The sequence below is a fragment of the Drosophila sechellia genome, chromosome 3L (genome assembly GCF_004382195.2).
Source record: "Drosophila sechellia strain sech25 chromosome 3L, ASM438219v1, whole genome shotgun sequence".
NCBI classification, from domain to species: Eukaryota; Metazoa; Arthropoda; class Insecta; order Diptera; family Drosophilidae; genus Drosophila; species Drosophila sechellia.
Window position 1 is genome coordinate 12691747 of NC_045951.1, and position 21807 is coordinate 12713553.

At 41.5% G+C, this 21807-nt stretch overlaps 9 protein-coding genes and 2 non-coding genes across 14 annotated transcripts; 7 read left to right on the forward strand and 4 right to left on the reverse strand.

Annotated features, from left to right (window-relative positions):
• The first annotated feature begins 3903 nt into the window (after nt 1–3903).
• LOC6605517 (protein Exd1 homolog) lies at nt 3904–5236 on the forward strand. Its single transcript, XM_002030314.2, has one exon. It carries the CDS (start codon nt 3990–3992, stop codon nt 4791–4793), a length of 804 nt encoding a protein of 267 aa, XP_002030350.1. The 5' UTR covers nt 3904–3989; the 3' UTR covers nt 4794–5236.
• Nucleotides 5237–5383: 147 nt separating this feature from the next.
• On the forward strand, nt 5384–6452 carry LOC6605518 (zinc finger protein 888). 2 transcript variants are annotated; one of them, XM_032719826.1, is made up of 3 exons: nt 5384–5656; nt 5713–5963; nt 6039–6452. In XM_032719826.1, exons 1-3 carry the CDS (start codon nt 5473–5475, stop codon nt 6288–6290), a joined length of 687 nt encoding a protein of 228 aa, XP_032575717.1. In that variant the 5' UTR covers nt 5384–5472; the 3' UTR covers nt 6291–6452. The 2 variants fall into 2 exon arrangements, with proteins under 2 accessions (XP_032575717.1, XP_002030351.2); XM_002030315.2 differs by having other exon boundaries at nt 5387–5656; nt 5713–5974.
• On the reverse strand, nt 5452–8890 carry LOC6605519 (cullin-1). Of its 2 annotated transcripts, XM_032719825.1 has the most exons (3): nt 6912–8890; nt 6471–6841; nt 5452–5536 (listed from the first exon to the last, which is right to left on the reverse strand). In XM_032719825.1, the coding sequence occupies exons 1-2, from the start codon at nt 8538–8540 to the stop codon at nt 6485–6487; spliced, it is 1986 nt and encodes a 661-aa protein (XP_032575716.1). In that variant the 5' UTR covers nt 8541–8890; the 3' UTR covers nt 5452–5536; nt 6471–6484. The 2 variants fall into 2 exon arrangements, with proteins under 2 accessions (XP_032575716.1, XP_032575715.1); XM_032719824.1 differs by lacking the exon at nt 5452–5536 and having other exon boundaries at nt 6470–6841.
• Nucleotides 8891–8974: 84 nt separating this feature from the next.
• LOC6605520 (MICAL-like protein 1) lies at nt 8975–12318 on the reverse strand. Its single transcript, XM_002030317.2, has one exon. It carries the CDS (start codon nt 12129–12131, stop codon nt 9099–9101), a length of 3033 nt encoding a protein of 1010 aa, XP_002030353.1. The 5' UTR covers nt 12132–12318; the 3' UTR covers nt 8975–9098.
• Nucleotides 12319–12969: 651 nt separating this feature from the next.
• On the forward strand, nt 12970–13780 carry LOC6605521 (10 kDa heat shock protein, mitochondrial). The gene is made up of 3 exons (XM_002030318.2): nt 12970–13087; nt 13272–13433; nt 13502–13780. Exons 1-3 carry the CDS (start codon nt 13085–13087, stop codon nt 13646–13648), a joined length of 312 nt encoding a protein of 103 aa, XP_002030354.1. The 5' UTR covers nt 12970–13084; the 3' UTR covers nt 13649–13780.
• Nucleotides 13781–13977: 197 nt separating this feature from the next.
• On the reverse strand, nt 13978–14753 carry LOC6605522 (39S ribosomal protein L20, mitochondrial). The gene is made up of 3 exons (XM_002030319.2): nt 14566–14753; nt 14294–14502; nt 13978–14235 (listed from the first exon to the last, which is right to left on the reverse strand). The coding sequence occupies exons 1-3, from the start codon at nt 14650–14652 to the stop codon at nt 14079–14081; spliced, it is 453 nt and encodes a 150-aa protein (XP_002030355.1). The 5' UTR covers nt 14653–14753; the 3' UTR covers nt 13978–14078.
• Nucleotides 14754–15139: 386 nt separating this feature from the next.
• Nucleotides 15140–16544, forward strand: LOC6605523 (protein-S-isoprenylcysteine O-methyltransferase). The gene is made up of 3 exons (XM_002030320.2): nt 15140–15494; nt 15562–15933; nt 16042–16544. The coding sequence occupies exons 1-3, from the start codon at nt 15255–15257 to the stop codon at nt 16327–16329; spliced, it is 900 nt and encodes a 299-aa protein (XP_002030356.1). The 5' UTR covers nt 15140–15254; the 3' UTR covers nt 16330–16544.
• Nucleotides 16545–16834: 290 nt separating this feature from the next.
• LOC6605524 (adenosine kinase) lies at nt 16835–19525 on the reverse strand. 2 transcript variants are annotated; one of them, XM_002030321.2, is made up of 3 exons: nt 19281–19525; nt 17921–18404; nt 16835–17678 (listed from the first exon to the last, which is right to left on the reverse strand). In XM_002030321.2, the coding sequence occupies exons 1-3, from the start codon at nt 19295–19297 to the stop codon at nt 17142–17144; spliced, it is 1038 nt and encodes a 345-aa protein (XP_002030357.1). In that variant the 5' UTR covers nt 19298–19525; the 3' UTR covers nt 16835–17141. The 2 variants fall into 2 exon arrangements, with proteins under 2 accessions (XP_002030357.1, XP_032575718.1); XM_032719827.1 differs by lacking the exon at nt 19281–19525 and adding an exon at nt 18476–18584.
• Nucleotides 19526–20427: 902 nt separating this feature from the next.
• On the forward strand, nt 20428–21796 carry LOC6605525 (40S ribosomal protein S12). The gene is made up of 4 exons (XM_002030322.2): nt 20428–20460; nt 20550–20592; nt 20798–20932; nt 21402–21796. Exons 2-4 carry the CDS (start codon nt 20576–20578, stop codon nt 21667–21669), a joined length of 420 nt encoding a protein of 139 aa, XP_002030358.1. The 5' UTR covers nt 20428–20460; nt 20550–20575; the 3' UTR covers nt 21670–21796.
• LOC6605526 lies at nt 20650–20720 on the forward strand. Its single transcript, XR_048313.2, has one exon. It is a non-coding gene; the product is annotated as a small nucleolar RNA U18 (small nucleolar RNA).
• On the forward strand, nt 21262–21332 carry LOC6605527. Its single transcript, XR_048314.2, has one exon. It is a non-coding gene; the product is annotated as a small nucleolar RNA U18 (small nucleolar RNA).
• Nucleotides 21797–21807: the final 11 nt, after the last annotated feature.

The following is a 21807-nucleotide window of genomic DNA, read 5'->3' on the forward strand; positions in this document are numbered from 1 at the left end:
AAAAGGGATAAAAGATGTAGGATATGACCAAGCACACGCAAACAATGCAAATTGAGGGCACTATAAATGTAAAGGACTCTCTCCTGGAAGAATTCCTTACCATGAAAAGGATGAAATCACTGGAATATCAATGCTCCGCTGATCAGATAAAGTGCTCATTTCTAAATAATAAGTACCTACTCAAAATTCTTTTACAGTTATTACAGTTTATTAGATTTCTTTATAAAAAAATTAGATATAAAATCCATCTTTATATAAACACTAGAAACATAAATCCTTCCAATGATTATTATTTTTTAAAATAAGCACTAAAATAAGCACATCTTATTATAAGACTTATTTAACTAAAGTTTGCTACCGGATTTGAATTATTATTTCTGAAAACGAAAGAAAGAATGGATTTCTTTTGTATTCAACTAACCAATTACATAAACAGATTTGGCCGCAGATTATCGAAATTTTCCCAGCCCTATTATGGCAATATGAAGGAAATCGGTTTTTTAATGGCAGTGGTTCCCCCCACAGGACATTTAAATGCCATTGCAGACGGAATTCGCCGAGGTATGGGATTGGAAGCCGGGGCGATAAAAATGCGTGTTAATGTTTCTGCCGCCGGCAAGCGAGGACAATTGTCCTGCGGGGCGCCAAGCCGAGCTTATGGCCGAAACCATTATGGACAACTGCAATGGCGATAATAACGCCTCGCTGATACTTCGCACCTGAGACCCATTGCACCGCACCGCCCCTTGCCTTTTCCTCCTCACAGGTGGTTGGCGCCGCGCCCAGAAGTATGCTATTAAACGGGGAAAAAATCCAACCGCCACACAGGACCTCCAACGAAGTGCTGCCAAAAAAAAAATGGGGAAAGAAATAATAGCTACATGTGCGAGTGGCAAAGGGGTATTACAATTCGCTGACACAGCGGCCTGCAAATGTAACACAAATTTTGAGGTTTTGCGGCCTTTCCGGCAACAGCAATAATACTACATAGCTTGTAAGCTTGTTAGGTGTGAAATATGCTTTTGGCAGCGATTTTGTTTGGCTGCATATTAAATAAATAGCATTTTCCATCGATTGTGGCGAAACGATTGCATAAATCGTATTTCTTTGCTGTGTGTTTACGGTGAACAGTTAAAAGATTTTTTATTTTTTATAACATTTAGGTATTTTTGTTTTCAGTTTTTTTGTATAATTCCTCGCGGTCATTTCAGATCTCACCTGAAGACCGTCCAATGTTTTTGTTGTAGTTGTAGTTTACCAACGCTAATTGATTAGTTTTCGGCCCACAGCATTTTCACAATTCAATTTAAACAGCCACAAGACTTTATTTTTCCCGCTTAGGGTCAAAATTAATTAAATGATTGAAAGACATAGACATTATAATCTTTTTACTAAAAACCTTTAAACTTCGTAAAATGTGAATTATATTAAAGTTTAAACATAACTAGCCGAAAAGTTGCTTCATATAAATGTTCAAATTTAATGGTATACGGTTGTATTTAACAAATTTTTAAAATGTTCTTCAGAGTACTGCAGGTGATTGGGAAAAAAATACACGGAGAGCGGGTTCAAAATCCATTTTTTACAATCCAAAAACTGGTTATAAAAACTCAGAACCGCTTTGACAGGACATCATCAAAAGGATTTTTGGGCTACAACTTATATCACCGGTGTTAGCATATGAGAAATTGCGTCAACTGATTGTTGACAGGGATCGCTCATACGCACCGTATTCCGGTACCAGTACCGGTGACGCTGCCGAACGTCAAAGTGAATGGTTTTTCCAGATGCGTTTCGCTCGGCCTGGCAACATTAATTGACACGTGTTAATTTAATTAACGTGGCAACCCACGGGCCTGGCAACTAGAAAGATCCGATAGATTCGAAGGAAGGATGCCGACCGGCTCCACTAATTGGGTCAGCATCGAGGCTTGGCAAGGGGAAAAGCCGGGCCCGGCGTGTGTTCATCCATTGTTTTCCCATCGGCCCAGGGCCAACGGCCTCGTCCCCGATGAACGGAATGGAGTGGAGTGTCTCTTAATTACGGTGTACGCGTGTTGGCATAGAGGGATTTTCTTGTTAGCCTCTAACACCAACCAAAGACCCCGCAAATGCCCGTAAAACCCGAGGACCACCATTCTCATTAACCACTTTGCATTGTTCGCCGCAAAGTATGCAACAATAATTGACAACGCGCAAAGCGGAAACAAAACGCAAACTAAACAAAAAGGGAGCTTTGAAGCAAAGTCCTGGTTATTTGCCTCATTATTCAATGGAAAAATGCTGTTTATGATATTAATTATAATAGGGAACTTGTCCTCTTAGATTTTTTTGTTCGACAATAGTTTTCACTGTTTAGTAATGTGCCGTGTTTATACCTAAGTAATTTATAACTTAAAATAAGATGTATTTTTTAGTTAACTATTTACTTTATGTATTATTTTATTTTATATCACCAAATTTGATAAATATTTTAGGCCGACTTCCAATTTATAAATTTATGGTTAAATCACTAGGTATGCAAACATATGTATGCATATATTAACTACATCAAAGTCAGCAATTACATTTATTTGCAGATCCAACAGCCCAAAGAAGATAAGCAAATGCGATCTATTTGGTACACTCAATTTACTTAGCAAGGGCATTAAAATTAAACCTGATTTGCCCTTTGAACGGCTCAATTCGGTGATGTTGCAGTTGCCTGGGCCGCGATTTAATTACAAGGACCAAAGCGGCTCCTGCAGCGCCAATGGCAATATAAATGGCAATGTTGAAAGCGGAGCACTGGGCCCGCATCTAAGCGCATTAAGTATGCGCAGCGTGCGCCAATTAGATTGAGTCAGCTGCCTGGAATTACGGCCAGTATTGTGTGCAAACCTCCTTCGCCATCTTCTTTCACTTTTTTATATTCGTCGTTTCCCATCCAATGCGCTTACAAACCAATTAACCTTTTGCAGTGCAATCGCTTTGGGTTTCATTATTAGCCGGACCGAAAGGTGCGGATTTGCGAAGAAGCACTTATTTGTTCCATTTTGCGGTGATGACCGCTTTAGACTGGCCCCTGCCATGAGCTGGCCGTTAGCAAATCGATCGGACTGCTACAAATCTTGGGGCATCGTCAGTGATTAATTTGTGGTCAAATCATAAGCGAATCAATATCCTGGCAACCAGTCCAGTTCCATTATCTATCCCCTTAATTATAGGTGAGCTGTAAGGCAAAGCTCCTTTCAACTTGGCTGAGCAATGGGCGAATCAATGGGCGTCTTAAGAGTATAAATGTTAGGAAGTAACAAGTAAGTAACATTAGCATTTTGACATTTTCCTGGAAGTAAAATTTAAAAATTTATTTCTTATTAATAGTTAATAAATATGAATACAAGTGCTTTATAAACAGCCACCTAAAATTAATTCTAAAGTTCAAACATTAGGTCAAATTATGCTTGTTTCTTGTTTTTAAAAACACAACCTAGAATTATTTTATACGCATGGAGTCGTTAGCTATATTTGGTTATTCGAGCCGACTGTGTTAAAAGGAAAAATAACATTAACTCAAATAAATTTATTTTTTTATGCATCTTGTAATTTGTCAAAAAACTTTTTGCCACGACCCATCTTACGCATATAATATATATCGATATCCCAGAAAAATTATGAAATTTCGCTTTCGTTCTATTAGCTGAGTAACGGGTATCTGATAGATAGTCGGGGAAGTCGATTGATTTTTGTTTAATTTGTTCAGTGTGGTGTGTGACATGGCTAAATGAGGTGAGTGTGTAAGCCAAACGAGGAATGTGTATCTACTAAGTACGGAAGGTAATCGATAGTTCTGATAGTTCATAGTTGTTGGCCTTGTACCATCTCGATTCCAATCTAATCGATGATATCGATAGCGTTGCTGTCATTGTTGTTCTTTTCAAAGCTTTTATTATTCGAAAAGGTTAGTTTCTATTAAAAATGTGATTTAAAGTAACTGAAGGCAAATTACAATGAACGAAAGCGATGGAAACGACAGCTTTAGCTCTGCTCTGGACAGTCTCCCGGAAATCATTTGTTTCCCTTTCGGTAAAAGAGAACTGGAAAACCTGGAGAAGCAACTGGATCGAATTGTTTTGATATACCAGGTGGATACTACATACCACAGGGCATTAAAGGACATAAAGGATCAGAAGATCATATCGCTGCTGGTGGAGCCCAGTTTTTACGGACGACATCAGCCCACGTCTATTTTGGTGGTAGCCACGGGCAATGGAACGTACATTTTCGACATCAAGGCCCTTGGCTTGATATTTCTGGAACTGGCCAAGATTCTGGAGGCGGATCAGCCGCGCAAGGTAATCCACTACAGCCACCGGATCGCCGATCATCTGTTGCATAGGCACCGCATCTCATTGGGAGGAATCTTTGATACCTTTGTGGCTCTATGCCTGATCAGCGAGACAAGAATTCCGTACACCTTGCCAGAGGCTATATCTCTTGTCTTCGGACTACCCATGGAGAAGGTGACTAAAGCCTGTGAGTCGCAGCGGAACTTCACTGCTCGTCCACTGACCCACAGTCAAATGAGATACTTGGCCAAGATGGTCCAGCTTCAGCACATAATGCACGATCGTTTGAATTATAGTCACATCTTTTGCGCCGAGGTTCATCGCATATCCTTAGAGTTCAGCCACAGCTACTACGGCTTACGGCCCTGCGACGTCGCCATAAACATGGCACCTGCCAGTAGCTTCGGGTTCCAACTCTTAGATTCATTCTGCAAAAAGACCGACAAGGAACTCGAGGAGATCTAGGAGAGCACCAAATAGCTCGCATGGTAACGGATTAGTTCGGCAGGAATGTAATGGAATACCTTCTGCTGATTTGTGTCTCATATATGCATCTATATTTTACTGATAGGTCAAGGGATTTTTCTTTTTTATTGATAAATGTTTTTTTCCCGATGTGCAATTTATCTTTCTCAAAAATCACGTTTTTTTATTCGACTAAAAAAATACAATATCTAAAGTGTACTCATTCGGCTACTTCATCGACTCAGCAAGAGAATGTTATTTATATTTATAAGAATATTCATTTATATATAAATATCTTATAAGAATGTAAGATCCTTACAAAGAAAACCGATGGTAACATACCCTTACAGATTTAAATTTTAGCTAATTTAAGACCCAAATGAAATATAAAAAAAAAAACCCGTGTAATCCAATAAAGATCACTTTATAATCAAACACAACGATACTATTTTTTATTTTTTATTATCCAATTACATTACATTACAAAAATATAATGACCCAATGATGATTTAGTGTTCCTTTAAATAATATCGATATCGAAACGATAGGTGCCCGATTCATGACGATCGATAGTCCAAAAACTGGTCACCTTAAAAGCAATGACTGATCGATCAGCTGTCCAAAAAACGTAAATAAATAAATAAATAAAGCTTATAAGAAAATCTGGAGGAGCACAAATATGGGAAGAAAATCCAGAAAAACAAAGTCACTGTGTCAAAACACCATCGAACATGAACCGGACCCTGAAGATACAAAAGAACAAATGATAAAGATTACAGAACATATTAATGATAGATCTCAAAATTTCATAAAAACGGAAGATCCCACAAATTTATCTTATTCCCAGACTGGCTTATACGAGGGTGAGCTTAAAAACAGAAAATAAAACGTTTAAATTGCTAACGCTTCTATCTTGCAGTGGTTATGCTAGATGCTAATGATCTGATTAAGGAGGAGTTCGCCCTGGAGGATCCGAATGCGGAAGAGCACAATGAAGAAGACGAGGAAGAGATAAGCTATCAATTGGCTGGCCCGCCAAAAATGTGTTCTAAGTGCTTGGAGGCTTTTCCCATCGACAACTTTTCATCTCACACATGCAGGGACATTAATGCCGATCGATTCAGCTGCAAAATCTGCCCTCGAAAGTTTCGTTACAAGTCTTTGCTGGTCGTACACTTAAAGTGAGTATGGTAAGGACTAGGGGTGACTTACGATTGGTTTTAACATTCCTCTTACCCTCCATAGAAGCCACGTCAGACGGCAAAAGGGCGAGAGCATACCGGAACTGGATTTAGCGAAACCCACAGCCCCCAGGACCAAGCCCAACTTCGAGTTAAGCTACTCACCCACTCCAAGGTGGAAGATATCTCGTCGAAGAGCGGGGATGCTGAAGCGCGACGAAATGCGTGTGCATCAACAACGTCTGTGCCTCTATTGCCCCATTGCCTTCTCAAACGAATCGCACCTGGAGAAGCACCTGAGGGATCACCATGCTGAGCGCCTTTATACAAGCGAATTAATAATCCCAGATTTCGAGACTGATGCCTCAGAACGGATATGGGTCAAATTAGACTAGGATGAAACAGTATTAAGCGTTTAGCTATTTTAGTTCTATACAATCACTTTCAAGATTTTATCAAGGGGTATTCTCAAATTTAATTTAGAATTTACGTTTACCTTCCTTTTCTATACTACAAATATCTGTAGGTATTATTATCACAACGTTCCAAATATTCACGCTTCACCAGGTCGTCAAGTCTTTCCTTGATAGAACTCACTTGTGGCTTTATCCGATCTTTAAGCTCCTCATACACGTGCGAAATTAATTGCGAGTATTCCAGTTCCTTTTTACCTTTCATAATGCGCACTATTGCAGCATCCACTTGCTTGTCTCGCCGTAATTTCAAATCATCGCCTTTCTCTTCGATCTTTCTCCTTTTGGTGAGCAGGCGCTTATTGAGGATAAGTCGGCGTTTCCGGTTTGTAAAGTCCATGTTTACTTTTATAAATGGTCCACTATAAACCAGAATCTTAATCTGTTTCAATGCCTGAAAGAAAAGAAAAAAATAATTTTATAGGTAAGTCAAGAGTAATGTCTATACATATCCTATCACTCACCTCTTGGAGGGTCTCCAGATCGACGCCCAAAGCAGTCACCAATTCCTGCTCCGTGAATCGTTCATGCCGATTGAATAGCATCAGAACGGCCATTTGCAAAGTGCTCACCTCGAGAAGAAAGACCGACTGATTTAAATGACAGGTTATCTCGCCAGAGGATAATTCGTTATTAAGTTGTACAATTCGTGACTTATTGCTATTTTTGTAAAACAGACGAAATTCCTCCCAAGCTTGCTGCAGTTCGTCGGGCAACGTGAGGTTAAAATTCTCAAAACCCCCCTTATTCATGAAGCATTTTGGACGAAAATCGAATCCTAACTTGATCCCCTTGCTATTCAAGAGGTCTTCAAACTGACTTTTTTGGATCCTCGACTGTTCTACATCTCTTAACTGCACCAATAGACATCTAGTTTCAAGGTCTCCAAACCTTTTATTCAGCAGGGAAAACATTGTGGACTCAGCGCCGTCCGAGGTGGATGTCTCATTGATTTGTCGAATCCGAAGTGCTTTCAAATACATGTCTATAAATGTGTCCTTATCGCTTAAAAACTCCACGCATTTAACGATCTGTTTAAGTTCATCAATAATAGCTTCCTCGGACTCCTGCCTTTTGGTCATAAGTTCGTTGGCATATGTGACAAGCAGACGAGTGGGGTAAATTTTCTGGCCCTCTCTGTTCATTTCATCCGCGCACACCTCATCCACGATGTCCGCCAATCGTTTGTGTTCCCGCAATGCCTGCTGCAAAGGACCCTGACGAAATCCCAAGATGGCTTTGATATATTCCTTGCCTGACAATGATTTAATGGTCTGCTGCAGCCTCGCAGCGAGGTGTCTTTTTAGTATTGCCTTAAATTGTTTCCCATTCTCAATTTCTGGCATGGCTAGGCATGCGTACTTAAGGAAATGCTTGAAATCGGTGTAGTCATTGGATACGAGGATCTTTTGGAATTCGTGCAACGTCGTTGACTTGTAGAAATCCATCACCTTATCAATGAAAATTTTGTCTATCCTGGAAGACAAGGACACATCTTGGTACTCATCGTTGGCGTACAGTTCCACAATGGATTGGAGCACCTGGTATACCAATGATTTACTGTCTTCCCTGGGCATCTGACTCAAAATCTGCCTAATAGCGGTGAGAATCGTGATGCTGGGCTCGAAGACCAGTTTCTTCCAGCTCATCATGGCCAAGCGATATATCGGATAAGTTTCTTGGTCCCCCTTAAACCGCTCCTGTTTCACCCAGTTGCGGTTGAAGTGGTAGCAAGCTAGGTCCAGTTTCTCGCATGACCTTTGATACGGCACCCATTGCTCTACGTATTGGGAAATCAGTCGAATTGGTTTGACGCCGTCGAATCGGTTCTCAATTTCCATTGCTAAGTTTTGTAGTCGCTCCTTCAGGAAGTCGGTTAGAAAAATGTAAAGAGTTCTCCCGTTGTTCTGGGCTGGAGCATTCCAATTGCGCTCCGTGCACTGCTTGTAAATGAGGTGGTATAAGTGCATGATCCTTTGGCCATCAAAGGAAGTGTTATCATCGAAGATCTGGCTCACTACTTGCAAAATATTATTGCTCAGGTCTGCCATAGAGACCATGTAATCATTCATTCTGTCATTCCGATTCATCATTGCTTATGATAGTGTTGCAATTTAAAGTTGGTTTTCTAGGGGAAGTCAATCTGCTTACCGCGAATTTTTGCGGTGTGTTAAATGTTCTACCAATCGAATAGTTTCCGCTGTTGTACGATCTTACTACTGATCGATGAATAATATACTCTATTTATGGGTCTTATCAGGCTAGGGATGTTATAATTTCCAGCACCATTCAACCATTCTTATCGATAGCTCCACAAAGCAAAAACATACTAGCTCCACTAACTAAACATAATAATAATATATCACAGAACCGAACTAATAATTAAAATGTGTGGGAGCTTTGTGTGTTTTAAGGTTTAGATTTAGAATTTGTAACTGATTATTTCGCTTCTGTTTCATTTAAAAAATGATTATCCCAGAATTGTATAGTAATATGATTGGCAGTTCTCAATCCAAAGTCCTGTTGCTAAAGGAAAATATATACTTTATTTATTGAAATGCTCACGTATGGCAATAGAATAGGGTTACAAATTTATATAAAATAAATTTCAATTGTTCGACGCAAAAAAACATCAACTCCACCTACTACTACTACATTTTCATAAAGAACAAGTTTCGCTTCTTTTTAACCTTTTCCAAAGCTGGTGCCTGTTCGGACTCATCGACGTCCTTGTCGAGGTCCGACTTTTTGCCCTTGCCCAGCTTATTTTCCTCCTTAAGTTTTTTTCGTTCCTTTTTGGACAGCTTTTTGGATGATTTGTCAGCGCTTCTCGGATGTGCTGGTGGTTCCTCGCGCTCAGAATTGTAGATATGAAGTCGATTCTTGATGCTCATATCCTCTCGCGCCTCGCGAACTCGGTCAGTCTCTAGGCTATCAATTACTTCGTTACGCATTTCAACCACCTTCACAAGGCGATTGATTAATACTTCCTCATGGGCTTTATCCGAATCGGTTTTGTTGTGCTCCGGTTGCCCCATTAATACTCGTATCTCATGCTCTATGTCCGCCTGCTCCTGCTCCAGGCGATGCTGACGTCGAAGGTACATCAGCTCCGCTTGTCTGCGAAACAATTCGTTTTTCTCGTTGACCAGCTCGAACAGTTGCAATATAAGATCTTCCACTTCCTTTGAGTTGGTTAGCACTTCTGCTGATTCGGGACCATCAGCTTCGGTGGCATCTAAGGAACGCTCACAGCGATCCCTGATCATTTTCTCCAGAATAACTCCTTGTTTCTCCAGACCCAGCTGTTGTACGGCAATAATTTCGAACTCGTGGCGAATTTCTTGCAGCGGCAGCCTTTGTAAGACTTTGCGCGGTGGTATTGGAACCGCTGGTGCTGGTCCCTTTCGCCTCTTCCATTTCCCATGAGTGGATTTATTGTGCCCCAATGGGCTTACGTTTCTATCGAAGTCGTTATACACGATAGGCGACTTTTGATCCTCCTTGCTATGTTCAATAGTGTTTTCGGGCTGAGTTGGCGGCACCAAAATGCGTCGGTATACCACATTTACCTCCTCGTCGGCATTGGATGTACTTAAGCTCTCGTCGTAGTTACTCGACTCGGTTGCCTCATCGGATAGCAGACTCTGGTCAAGTGGTATTAGTCTTCTGGTTGAATCACCCAGACTTGGGGCCTTAAGCTGAGTGTGCAACAATGCCTTTTGTTCGTCGGATAACTTTGAAAATCCAGGATCACTCTCAAAGTCCGTCTGTATTGGGGGCAAAGGTGCCTGGCGCTTCTTCCGCATCGGAGAGGTAATAGAGCTAAGACTGGTGGTGGGACTCGATTCTTCGCTTCGAAGCGGACTCCCCACTGAGGCGCGAAGTGGCTTGCGAGGTCCATTTGCAGATGGCAAGGAGATGCTTGAGCCACGGTCATCTGCTCCACGATCGAACGTTCTCATGCTATTAAAATGCTCCGAAGACGAAGAGGAAATACTACTTTTCTGGTCTTGAAGCGGTTTTGCTGGAGTCTGGGGTTTTGATATAGATATTCTCGGTGTTGGCATCGGCATTTTTTTCCCTTGCGAAAGTGTAGGGCTGGAATGTGGTTTCTCTGACGGCTTGGAGATGGATGATAGGCCAATTTTAGGTGGCGGTGGACGGGGCGGTACAACTTTTCCTTTGCTTTGTTGGGCTGGAATGGCTTTAAGAAGCTCCACTTCATCATCAGAGCTGTCGAATGGGTTTGCACCTTTAGATGAGTCATCATCTTTAAAGGGATTTAGATCCTCTGGATAGTCAGTTTCAGATGCTTTTGTCTCAATTACCTTGTCCTTGGGAGACTCGAGATCCATTTGTTTTGTAATATCACCTTCCTGCTTAGAGCAGCTTTCTGTGTTTGAGAAAATTTTATTTTCTGTACGCGGGCTTATATTGTCTTCTGGTTTAATGGCTACTTGAGTGTTATTTTCAGGAATCGGTGCTTCCTGTGATTCTGGAATGAGTGAATCTAATGTATTGTTCAAACTAATAGCTTCTTGTTTATCTAAATTATCCGGATGTATTGCATCACCACCAAGGCGGTCAACTTCAAGATATATTGAGACCGATGAAATCTTAAGTTTCTCTTTTGGAATGTTCTTTTCCGGACTAACCGCCAAGTCATTGTTTTGTTCAAAGCCAGCATGTTGTTCTTCGTCTAGTGAAAGAGTAGGGACTTTTGGTTTCTCTGGTATAGCGGGTTTCACAGGAGTTGTTGATTCATTATTTTGTTCAATAAGGCCACCATCTTCTTCGTCTAGTGGAATAGAAGAGATTTTAGGTTCTTCTGTTAATATAGGCTTTACCGGATTAATAGTTAGTTCATTATTTTGTTCATCTTCGTTGGACGGCGGTTGGATGTTTTCAGGCTTATCAGTAGTACGTATATCGTTATCTTCCAGGTCTTCTTGTTTATCTTCAGCTTCAGAGTAATCAGAACTTTGTGCCACCATTTGTTTATCATTCGGAGAATCAGTAGTGGTTGTCTTTAACTTTAAAATGTCAGATTCCGGTTCACTTTCTTCATCGGGGCAAGTCTCGCAACAGTATATATTATTGACCTCCGTTTCATAAAAACTCCCGGGTGTGAGTAATGAAGAACATCTTGCACATTTCAAGCATGTGCGATGATAAGCCCGTTTTCCGACGAGGACCCTTTCGGCGAGAAAAACCGGAAGCTCGCATTTCTGGCACTTATCACGGCGGGGCATTCCAACAATGTGCATCACTTTTTGCGGTGGCTCACTCTCTTCGCCAAGCGGCTCCTCTGGCTTCGGGTGCTTCAGGCTCTTGCCGAGCACCTTGTAAAACTGGGATAAATACGTTAGTATGGAGAGTCTATCAGGTACTTCATACGAAACCATGTCAGCTGCATCGAGCAGTGCGGGAATTCCCAAATATTTCTCGGCCGTTGTAAAGGCCAAATCGTTGTTCTCATAGATATCGTCTGCTTTAAGTCGGTCAAAGTCTATAAGGTCAGGCCGAAAGTGGTGTATTATGGCGCAAAAGGCAAGTCCATTTCGCCAGGAAGTGGTCATGTTCTCCACCTTGACCCCATTATATCCATGGGTCACAACTCGGCACCAGTACTCCAAAGCCTTCGTACCAGTTCCAACTTTTGTGCCACGACGATCAGACATTTTAGTGGGTTAATTGCTTGCTTATTGGATAATATAACTAAACTATAGCGCGCACAAACTGCAGACTAAGTGAACAACAAAAGCACATCGTGCCACTTGACTTGAGTAAAATCAAATGAGATTTATCTGGCACAAATTACATTAAATGTAAACAAGGCAAAACGGTGACTCAAATAAATCTCCCAATCAGATTTAGTGATGGGAGTGTCCGCAGCTATCGATAGTTGTTCCGTGCCATTTTCCCTACTGAAAAACAAGATGTTTAGAATTTTCTGAAATTCTTTAATTTTCCTCAGGTATGCCACATTTTTCAATTATTTTGTTGCTAGTCTTTATTGTCTTGCACTTTGCAACAAGTGGTCGTGTGAACAATCCGCTGGCAGAGTGTATCGACTTAAATTGGTAGTATCGATAGCAACTCCTTGGTTTGTACATACCTAATTTCGAGGAAGTAAACAAACAATTCCGCTTTATGTTTATTTTATATTATATTATATTTTAATATAAGTAAATTTTAAACAATTAACACACAAGTAATGCTCAGAAGATTTATTGGTTTTTTAAAATACGAATTATTTAGCTCAACAAAGATGTGAACAGAATATAGCAATATAGTAATTCCTGAAGTTGGAATACAAGTTATTATGGAAGTTTACCCACCAGACTCCTTTTCATCTTTATATTTTATAGAAAATCAACTCGGAAATTACATGGCGAAAAGTTGTTCTACCATTTTAAAAGTTATAGACAACTATTAATTTTTGCATTGACTTCTCTCAGTGTATTCGAACAGAAAAATTACTTCTTGATGTTATATCCGTGAAATAGCCTGGTCACACCGACGATAAGCAGCCCCGCATCTATCGAGAATTGTTACGCCGGCACGTGTAGTTGAGTAAAAAGTTCACTCATTAACTTTTATCAAGCGCTCCAGTTTGCATTTAAGAATTAAAATGGTGAGTTAAAAGTGCATTGCCCCATATGCGGTTTAGAAGACAGTTTGAAATCGAAGGATGATGTCGGTCTTTCGAGAAGGTTCCACGGCTTTCGGCCCACATCCCATTCGCCGGGCTGTTGTGTAATCAATGAGAAAAACATGAACCATGGGTTAATTGTTGGGCCTTTTTTAATGATCCTCAGGCCGCCGCTATCAAGAAGATCATCCCCATGCTGGACCGCATCCTAATCCAGCGGGCTGAGGCGCTGACCAAGACGAAAGGAGGCATTGTTTTGCCAGAGAAATCGGTGGGCAAAGTGCTCGAGGGCACCGTTCTGGCCGTTGGCCCTGGCACCCGTAATGCCGTGAGTATTTCGCCATTATCAATACAGAGAGGGTCATCTAATCACTAAACATCCCACTTCATCCGCAGTCCACTGGCAACCACATTCCCATTGGCGTGAAGGAGGGCGATCGTGTTCTGCTGCCCGAATTCGGTGGCACCAAGGTGAACCTGGAGGGTGACCAGAAGGAGCTGTTCCTCTTCCGCGAGTCCGACATCCTGGCCAAATTGGAGTAGATCTCGCCGCCGGACACTGTCTCACAATTCTATGAATTCTATGTTTTTTATTAGTATGTAACACACCCACAAACCCGAAACTACAATAAACGCTGATGCAATATTTTTATTTGCATTGCGCATGGACGCCAATTAATAAATTTCGAGTTACTTGTTAAAACTAGAGGCACAGATGTTTTTTTGTTATTTGACTCGAAAAAATATCGGATTCATTCGCGGAAAAGGTAGTTTTAGTAAATAAATTTATGATTTAGTATCAAATTTCATTCTGCAAACAGAAATTACGAATTACGTAACTAAATGTATTCGGAGTTAAAAACTAATTGAAGAAAAAATCCCAAATGATTTTACTTTCTTTCAAATTGCAAATTAAAGATTACTCGTTTAAAACATACAAATATCTATATTTGAACTCCTACTTAAGGCTATGTTAATCCAACTTCAGGTTGCTCAGTCCATAGACCTGGTTAAATGCCGATCTCCGTTTGATGTCCGGCATTCCCTCCACAGCTGCCCGCTCTCGAGAGATCTTCACTAGAGCTTCAAAAGATCGCGGCTCCCAAATGGCGAGGTCGGACAGGACTTTTCTAAAAGATGTTATAGGTGGTTGGTTAAAGGATATGGGAATTTTCCGGTGGTACACACTTGTTGAGCAGAATATCGGAGCGCGCGAGGCCCTCCTTGAAGGTTTCCAGGCCTACTCCATACTGCTGACAACCCGCCTCCACGCGTGTGCTCCACAGTTGCGCCATGTCCAGTTTCTTTAGCTTTCGCCCCTTGGTGGCATAGGCCAGTGCCCTATGAACACTCCGGATGGCGAAGGAGTAGACATTGCGAGTGCGGCTTCTATAATGCTGCAGAAATTAAGCACTACGAACTTATTATTGTTATTTTGGACACGATTTTCGGAAACGTACCGCTGCCAGCTTGAAGATGCGCCTCTTCCTCCAGAATTCGTCCGGACCACGGGACCGCACTAGCAGGGGCAGATTCAGGAAGACCATGGCTTGTTATTAACAGAATATCGGTCGAGTTTTTATATATTTTTAATTGATCTCAACGCCTCTACTTGTTATTTTACATAACCTTCGCGGCGCTGTTAATATGAGCATGTTATCGATAAGATATCGATGAAAGGCGTGCAGTCAAGGAATTTAAAAAAAAAAAAGTTTTAGAATACCTACAAATGTAGTTCATTTAAGTTACTATTAAATGTTGTCTGCCTATATACCAATTTTTAAACCCTCAAAACTCGATATTTCGATATGTTACAGTACATAACTATCGCTTATTGTTACAGGGGGTATAGGCTAAAGAGAATTGCCCACATAATTTATTTTTTAAAACATTATCTGCTAAACGTGATGGTAAGTATTGATTTATTTAATTTATTTTATTAAAAGCTGTAAGAATTATATTACTAATATCTATGATGATCACGAGCCTTATGCTTTAGCGGTCATTCACTGTGCTGTCTATCGTTATCGAGAGCTTTGCCGGTTTATTTACATTTCGGCGCATTGAACCAAGCAAATGTTTTAGAAAACCGCAATTTCCGTGTTTTGGCGCACATCAGCAGCACAAAAAGAATCCCGATCCCCCAGCCATGTGTGCAAAAAGCCGAGTGGCTGCTCCTGGAGCCGGCGCGGCCAGCCTGTGTTCCGAAGGCCGCATCAGTTTATATTGCTTTCTGATCACCGCAGCTCTAGTCCTGATTCCCTCGGTGCCCCAGAATCTTTATGGAATGGTGCCACAGGTGTGGGGCGCCGTGCTCTGGGGTCCTTTTTTGTACTACGCACTCATTAACATGATCATACGGTTTGTGCTGCGGAACCACGACTACCAGGTGAGTCAATCGATGAGACGCGATAAATCTTATCAGTGCTACGGTGCTAACTATTCTTGCACCACAGGTGGCTATTAGGGCCTCCTTCCTGGGCTTTGCCATGGCCGTGAGTGTGCTGGTCATCTGCTTTGCTCCCACCGAATGGCAGCAATTTGGCGCCTACGGATGCTTCATGTCCCTTTTCCACTACTCGGAGTTCCTTGTGATCGCCTTTGCCAATCCACGCACTCTCAGTCTCGACTCCTTTATGCTGAACCACTCTGTGCACTATGGTCTGGCGGCGGCAGCCAGTTGGATCGAGTTCTCACTGGAGGTGTACTTCCTGCCGCAGTTCAAAAGATACGGATACATTTGGGTGGCGGGCGTGGTCCTGTGCTTAATGGGCGAGGTGGTTCGCAAGGCAGCCATCATCACAGCCGGTCGGAGCTTCACTCACTTGGTTAGTCGTGATGATTTGTTAATACATGGACATATAAAGCTATATAACTGAATAGTTTGTAAACTTCTCATCACACATCTAAATTATTAACAAACAAATTTCCTACAGGTCCAGAATGAGAAACACTCGGAACACAAGCTAATAACAAGCGGGATCTACGCCTACTGCCGCCACCCGTCTTATGTCGGCTGGTTCTGGTGGTCCATCGGAACCCAGATCGTGCTATTGAATCCCATCTGCATATGCATTTACACACTAGTCAGCTGGCTGTTTTTCCACGATCGCATCTACGTCGAGGAGTACTCCCTGCTCAACTTCTTCCAGTCGGACTATGTGCGCTATCAAAAGCGGGTGCCAACGGGCCTGCCCTTCATCCGGGGCTATCTGGTCGATTAGTGCCTACGATCTGGGGTTCAATGTCACAAGTCGCCATGGCAAACAACAAAATTCTATTTTAGGTTTAGGTATACAAGGTACACAGCAGTTCTCTTTTGTATAGCAAAAACAAAAAAAGATTTACATGCACATTGTTTTTTCCAAATAAGTTTTCTAATATTTAGCATGTTGTTTTGTATTCATAAACTAGTCAAAGCATGTTGCTTAACTGATAATCTAATCTTTCTTTTGGGTTAATTGTGAATTTATGGGCCGCATTAGCAAGCAAATGAAACAGCTGCGTGTTTCACAAGTTTTATTTAATGTTTAACTTGTCTATCTATTGTTGCTGATAATCTTATCTGCTGATGACTCCTCGTTGTAACTTTGGACATCAATAAGGCTTGTAGTCGTTTGTATTATACTCCCGATTGGTATCTTATACCATAAATGGATAAATGAAAGGATGAGGAAATGAACCTCCTTTCACCTCTTATCTGAAAATCAATACAAAGATTTCAAGTTGTACAAAATGTTGACTTTTGTGTCTCGCTCGCGTGTCACTTTTGTTTTATTATCAATTTAAATTCGTATATTGCTCTATCTATATACACAAGCCTCACTCTTGCTATTTGTTCACGTCATTTCACATGTGTATGCTTTTGTATGTGTCTGAGTGTGGGTTATATGTATGTAAAAACAATTATCAGTGTTAACAAAATTTTTTAGTCACTCTCATTTACTTAATTAACAATTGCAAATCTTGCTGCGCTTTGTCTGGCTCCTTCGATGTCCTCGTGTGTGTAAGGTTTCTATAGCTTTCGCATCGGGTTTTACTCAACGAACTCCGGTTCGCCGGAGTATGTGCAACCCGGATTCTTGATAATGTGCCCGGCTGCATAGTTTCCGCACCTGATGCAGACGTCCAGCGACTTGCCCTGCACAAACTGCGATAGGAAACCTCCAACGAATGCATCCCCAGCGCCATTGGTATCGACAATTTCATGCACCGCCAATTTCGTGACCGGGAACTCCTGCACCGAATCCTGCTGAATAAGCAGTACAGGATCGCAGCCCTGCGTGAGAATGGCAATGCGCGGCCGCGCCGGGTTTTTCTTCTCCATCGCCACCAATCGCTTGCCAATCTCGCGCAGGTCCCCGCTGGGCCACTGCTGGGCCTCGGCGAACGACTGAGCCTCCGCCTCGTTGCCAAAGATGATGTCCACGTAAGGCAGGGCGGCCAGCAGCGGTGCCATGTAGAATTGCGATATGAATGGTGCGCTGAGGTTCATTAGGAACGGTCGCTGTTTGGCATGGGCGGTGGCCGCCACCTGCATAATGCTTGGCGGGTTCACAGTGAGGAAGAAGCCCTGGGAAATTAAATTAAAGAAGTATTATACATATGATCTTTATGTTTTAAAGAACAAGAAGTAAAATTAAGGAAAGATTTATTAGGTAGGTAAGAACAAAATTAATGTGAAATTAAGTTTTCACATTATATGGATTTAATATCTCCCACTCTTTAGAAATCTATTAACTACTTTGTGCCATTAATTTATAACTTCCGGCATCGATTCTACCCCAAATAACGAAGCAAAAACAAAGAACTCACCGAAATGTAGTAGTACTGGGCGTTATCCACCAGAGCCTTGTTGCTGGGCTCCTCCAGGTGATCGATGGTGAAGTTGTTGGCGGCCGCCAGATTAGCGCAGAGCGATCGGTGGGTGCCGGTGATCAGGACGGCACAGGTTCCCGTGGGCACGTCCTTCTTCACCTGGTAGTGAACATCCAGCCCGGCGGCTTGCGCCTTTTCCTTCAGGATACCGGCGTACCGATCCTCGCCGACGCAGCCAAAGAACACAGCCACCCTGGGCTGTCGAAGAATCCATTGGGCAATTCTCAGAGAATTTTGCACGGATCCGCCAGCCAGAAACTCCGCCTGGTAGCCTTCGACCAGCTCCCCGTAGATGGGCATGTGTCGGTCCTCGGCCAGGATCGCATCATCCTCGTTCATAGAGTACTTCTTCAGGAAGTTCAGGGGAACAACGGCGGAGATGTCCAGCAGCGGGTTGCCGCATCCGACCAGGATTCCTTCTCTGTGGAACAAAAAAAAATATTTGGATTAGTAGTGCACTGTTTCGCTAAGTATATAGCAGTAGTCCCAAACCTGACGCGGTCGCACATGTTGCTCGTCTGAGGGCCTCAAGCTAATGCGCTCAATTAACGATACCATTCAACATCGCGTTCAGCCAGAGCTTTTAAGCGCAATCAGCTGGCGATGAACCTCAGAGATACCCCTACCTCCAGTGAAAGAAGACTGACAGTCGAAATATTGCGCATACGCCCGGTGTGTACTGAACGAATACTAATTCTCATAAAGGTTTTTAGAGTGCAAGAATAACAATGCCAGGTATTATTTATGATTCTTTAGAACTCATTCAATATTCTGCCATATATTAATCTAGCAAAATAATTGTTGGACGAATAAGTGTAGGTACATATATGAAATTATGGCACCTAGGCATCATCACTTTTCGGGACGCCAGTGTGCTCTTGTTTACGATAATGCTTGTAGTTGTTGTTGGCAAGAATTCGCCCTGCTTATCAGTCGCATATTTCGGATTTGAGAGATTCTGGCGGCGAAGAACCTGTCCGGATATATACATATTAATTCATTCACACGCTCGCCGGCACACCCCTACTATTTATTGTATTTTACGGATCAACATTTAGAGATCGTAGTTTCTGTGAGTTACAGATAACGCAGACAAACACACGCACACAGACACACACACACGTACTAAACACATAGCACACGATTTTCACATGCCGCTGTAAATTTTCGGCAATTATGTGGTTGTGCGTGTGTGTTGCGACACGAGAATCGGGAGCACATGGTGGCTATTTTTTTATAGTCTTCTTACTCTTTTCTATTTGGTTAATAATACTAACCCACTACACTTGCAACTTACTGTAGCGTGCTCGTCATTCTCCTCGTGTGATTGTTGTTGTTGCTGCTGCTGCCTTCTTATGTAAACATAAACACGGTGTTGGACTTCAGGTCTCCGTCTGCGCTCTCAACTCGTATAAGTCGCTATCCGTCGTATGATCGAATCGGGAGATATAGTCGCGTATATTTATATTTATAGGCGATTTACCACGGGCTGCTGCCGTCGGAAGCGCGAGTTGCGGGCGTTTGAGAATTCGGTATTGTTTATCTCAGTGTTACCAGGTGTCGCGGGTCACGCATCTGTGGCTAATGCGTGGTAACTCGCGAGACGGTAACTCTGTGCACTGCTAAAAAAGCGAAGAAACTTTTCATTGCAATTGGATCGAAATAGTTTTCCATAGCAATGATGTTACTCTAAAAATATAAATATTTTAATTTAGCAATTCGATTCCACAGAAGGTTGTTAAACTCGTCAGATAAGTTTATAACAAAGAGAAAAAATAAAATGGAGTTTATGTGCACTGCGTAAAAATTGCATGAATTAGAATAGATTTCTGTAGAACATAATTACTTTCAAAATATAAATCTTTAAGTTTAACACTCATAACAAAATCATGTAAAAACAAAGTAAAAACTTGAACAAATGGCATGGACAGAGTATATATGTATAGATAGGTTTTTCTAGCAATATTCTTGGTCTTAAAGATTTATTTATTTATTTATTTATTATGATAGATAGAAAGTTTTACAAAACTAGACTAACTTAAATAGTATAGCATTGGCTACGGGGCCTACAGCTATACTGATTTGCAATGGTATTATATCTTAATTTAGTTAATATCTAACTTGCTAACTAATTGCTGACTTGTTATGTATGGTATAATTTGGTTTTTTTAAGGAAAAGTATGAGTTTTTGTTGTGCTTGCTAAGAAGGAAATTGGGAAACCCACTCAAGCTGAGTCGTATACAAAATCACTTAATCAGAAAACTTAAAATATTTAAGAAATCTAAGTAAGTTTTATATTTCTTTAGAATAATGTCATAAACTCAAGTAAGAACATGGCATAAATTTCCATTGCACACCACTATCGATCGCGTCATCATGCAGCTCTGCGAAACTATCGATATTTGTACCAATAGTTGAAAACTCACATCTCCAGCGCCATGCCGATTTTGTTCTCTTTCTTTCCGGTTGTCAAAAGGTACAGATGCGTGGATTTTATTCCTCCGAAATTTAGAGGTTTTCTTATCGAAAATGTAATAAATATAAACATTTAACTATCTTTTCCAGTGCAGTGCATCCTTAACCGCAGAACAATGGCCGACGTTGATGTGTAAGTGGTTGTTTCATATACGAAAAACGTATTTTACGCCTTGCTCGAAAAAACCTCTTGTTGATGAAATTAATTGGTCCGTGTTTATGAATTTCCATTGATTATAAATTCTCCAATTACTGACAAAGCAAGGCTAAGTCGAGTTTTGTGCGATGCGGCATGGCATTTGGCGCTGATTGCTAATAGTATATATTTTCCGATCTAGTGATGTTCCCTCCGCTGCCCCCGTGCTCGATGGCGCCATGGACATTAACACTGCCCTCCAGGAGGTCCTGAAGAAGTCCCTTATCGCCGATGGACTCGTCCATGGCATCCACCAGGCCTGCAAGGCCCTGGACAAGTAAGTAGTCCCACAATTTTGCGGTCAACGTGGTTATTCACTTGGACTCTTTGATGCAAAATGCGAGAGGGTAAAAGTTGTAGTAATATACTTCAAAGTAGACCATTCTATAGTTAAAAACAATCTATATGATTGAAAGAAATATATGTATATTTTAGTTCAAATCACTTGAATTGCATAGACCACGTTTTAAAAAAATGTGGGTCTTCGATCAACTTAACCTATTTTCCTATCGTTTATTAATTGTAATGATATTTATAAAAATCTAAGTGCATTAAAGATAAATCCGAAGTGTGTTTCCGCATTAAATCATCTTGATTTTGCTGTTCTGACTGATGAAATTAATTGGTCCGTGTTTATGAATTTATATTGATTAAAAACCTTCCAATTACTGAGCAAATGACAGCAAATCGAGTGGCATTGTATGATAAAAACCATTCCTAATTACCATATATTGTTTTACCAACAGGCGTCAGGCTGTTCTGTGCATCCTGGCCGAGTCCTTCGACGAGCCCAACTACAAGAAGCTGGTCACCGCCCTGTGCAACGAGCACCAGATCCCCCTTATCCGCGTGGACTCGCACAAGAAGTTGGGCGAATGGTCCGGTCTGTGCAAGATCGACAAGGAGGGCAAGCCCCGCAAGGTGTGCGGCTGCTCCGTGGTCGTGATCAAGGATTTCGGTGAGGAGACACCCGCTTTGGACGTGGTTAAGGACCATCTCAGGCAGAACAGCTAAACAGCTGCGCACTGCCTGCTGAATGAGAGACTACGTGAAAGTTCTTTTTAAGCTATTCGCTAATTGAAAATAAAACGTATTGCACCTGAATCCAGATGAAAAAATAAAAGAAAGTCGACCTTTTTTACATTTTTGGAA

Coding starts and splice junctions, on each gene's coding strand:
- LOC6605517 (XM_002030314.2), top strand. CDS start 3,990: ATGAACGAAAGCGATGGAAACGACAGCTTTAGCTCTGCTCTGGACAGT.
- LOC6605518 (XM_002030315.2), top strand. CDS start 5,473: ATGGGAAGAAAATCCAGAAAAACAAAGTCACTGTGTCAAAACACCATC. Junction 5,657..5,712: donor CCAGACTGGCTTATACGAGG/GTGAGCTTAAAA, acceptor TCTATCTTGCAG/TGGTTATGCTAGATGCTAAT. Junction 5,975..6,038: donor TTGCTGGTCGTACACTTAAA/GTGAGTATGGTA, acceptor TACCCTCCATAG/AAGCCACGTCAGACGGCAAA.
- LOC6605519 (XM_032719825.1), bottom strand. CDS start 8,540: ATGATGAATCGGAATGACAGAATGAATGATTACATGGTCTCTATGGCA. Junction 6,842..6,911: donor ATCTGGAGACCCTCCAAGAG/GTGAGTGATAGG, acceptor CTTTTCTTTCAG/GCATTGAAACAGATTAAGAT.
- LOC6605520 (XM_002030317.2), bottom strand. CDS start 12,131: ATGTCTGATCGTCGTGGCACAAAAGTTGGAACTGGTACGAAGGCTTTG.
- LOC6605521 (XM_002030318.2), top strand. Junction 13,434..13,501: donor GCCCTGGCACCCGTAATGCC/GTGAGTATTTCG, acceptor CTTCATCCGCAG/TCCACTGGCAACCACATTCC.
- LOC6605522 (XM_002030319.2), bottom strand. CDS start 14,652: ATGGTCTTCCTGAATCTGCCCCTGCTAGTGCGGTCCCGTGGTCCGGAC. Junction 14,503..14,565: donor GCATCTTCAAGCTGGCAGCG/GTACGTTTCCGA, acceptor TAATTTCTGCAG/CATTATAGAAGCCGCACTCG. Junction 14,236..14,293: donor TCCGATATTCTGCTCAACAA/GTGTGTACCACC, acceptor AACATCTTTTAG/AAAAGTCCTGTCCGACCTCG.
- LOC6605523 (XM_002030320.2), top strand. CDS start 15,255: ATGTGTGCAAAAAGCCGAGTGGCTGCTCCTGGAGCCGGCGCGGCCAGC. Junction 15,495..15,561: donor TGCGGAACCACGACTACCAG/GTGAGTCAATCG, acceptor CTTGCACCACAG/GTGGCTATTAGGGCCTCCTT. Junction 15,934..16,041: donor GTCGGAGCTTCACTCACTTG/GTTAGTCGTGAT, acceptor AATTTCCTACAG/GTCCAGAATGAGAAACACTC.
- LOC6605524 (XM_002030321.2), bottom strand. Junction 17,679..17,920: donor CCCAGTACTACTACATTTCG/GTGAGTTCTTTG, acceptor TTAATTTCCCAG/GGCTTCTTCCTCACTGTGAA.
- LOC6605525 (XM_002030322.2), top strand. Junction 20,933..21,401: donor GCCTGCAAGGCCCTGGACAA/GTAAGTAGTCCC, acceptor TTTTACCAACAG/GCGTCAGGCTGTTCTGTGCA.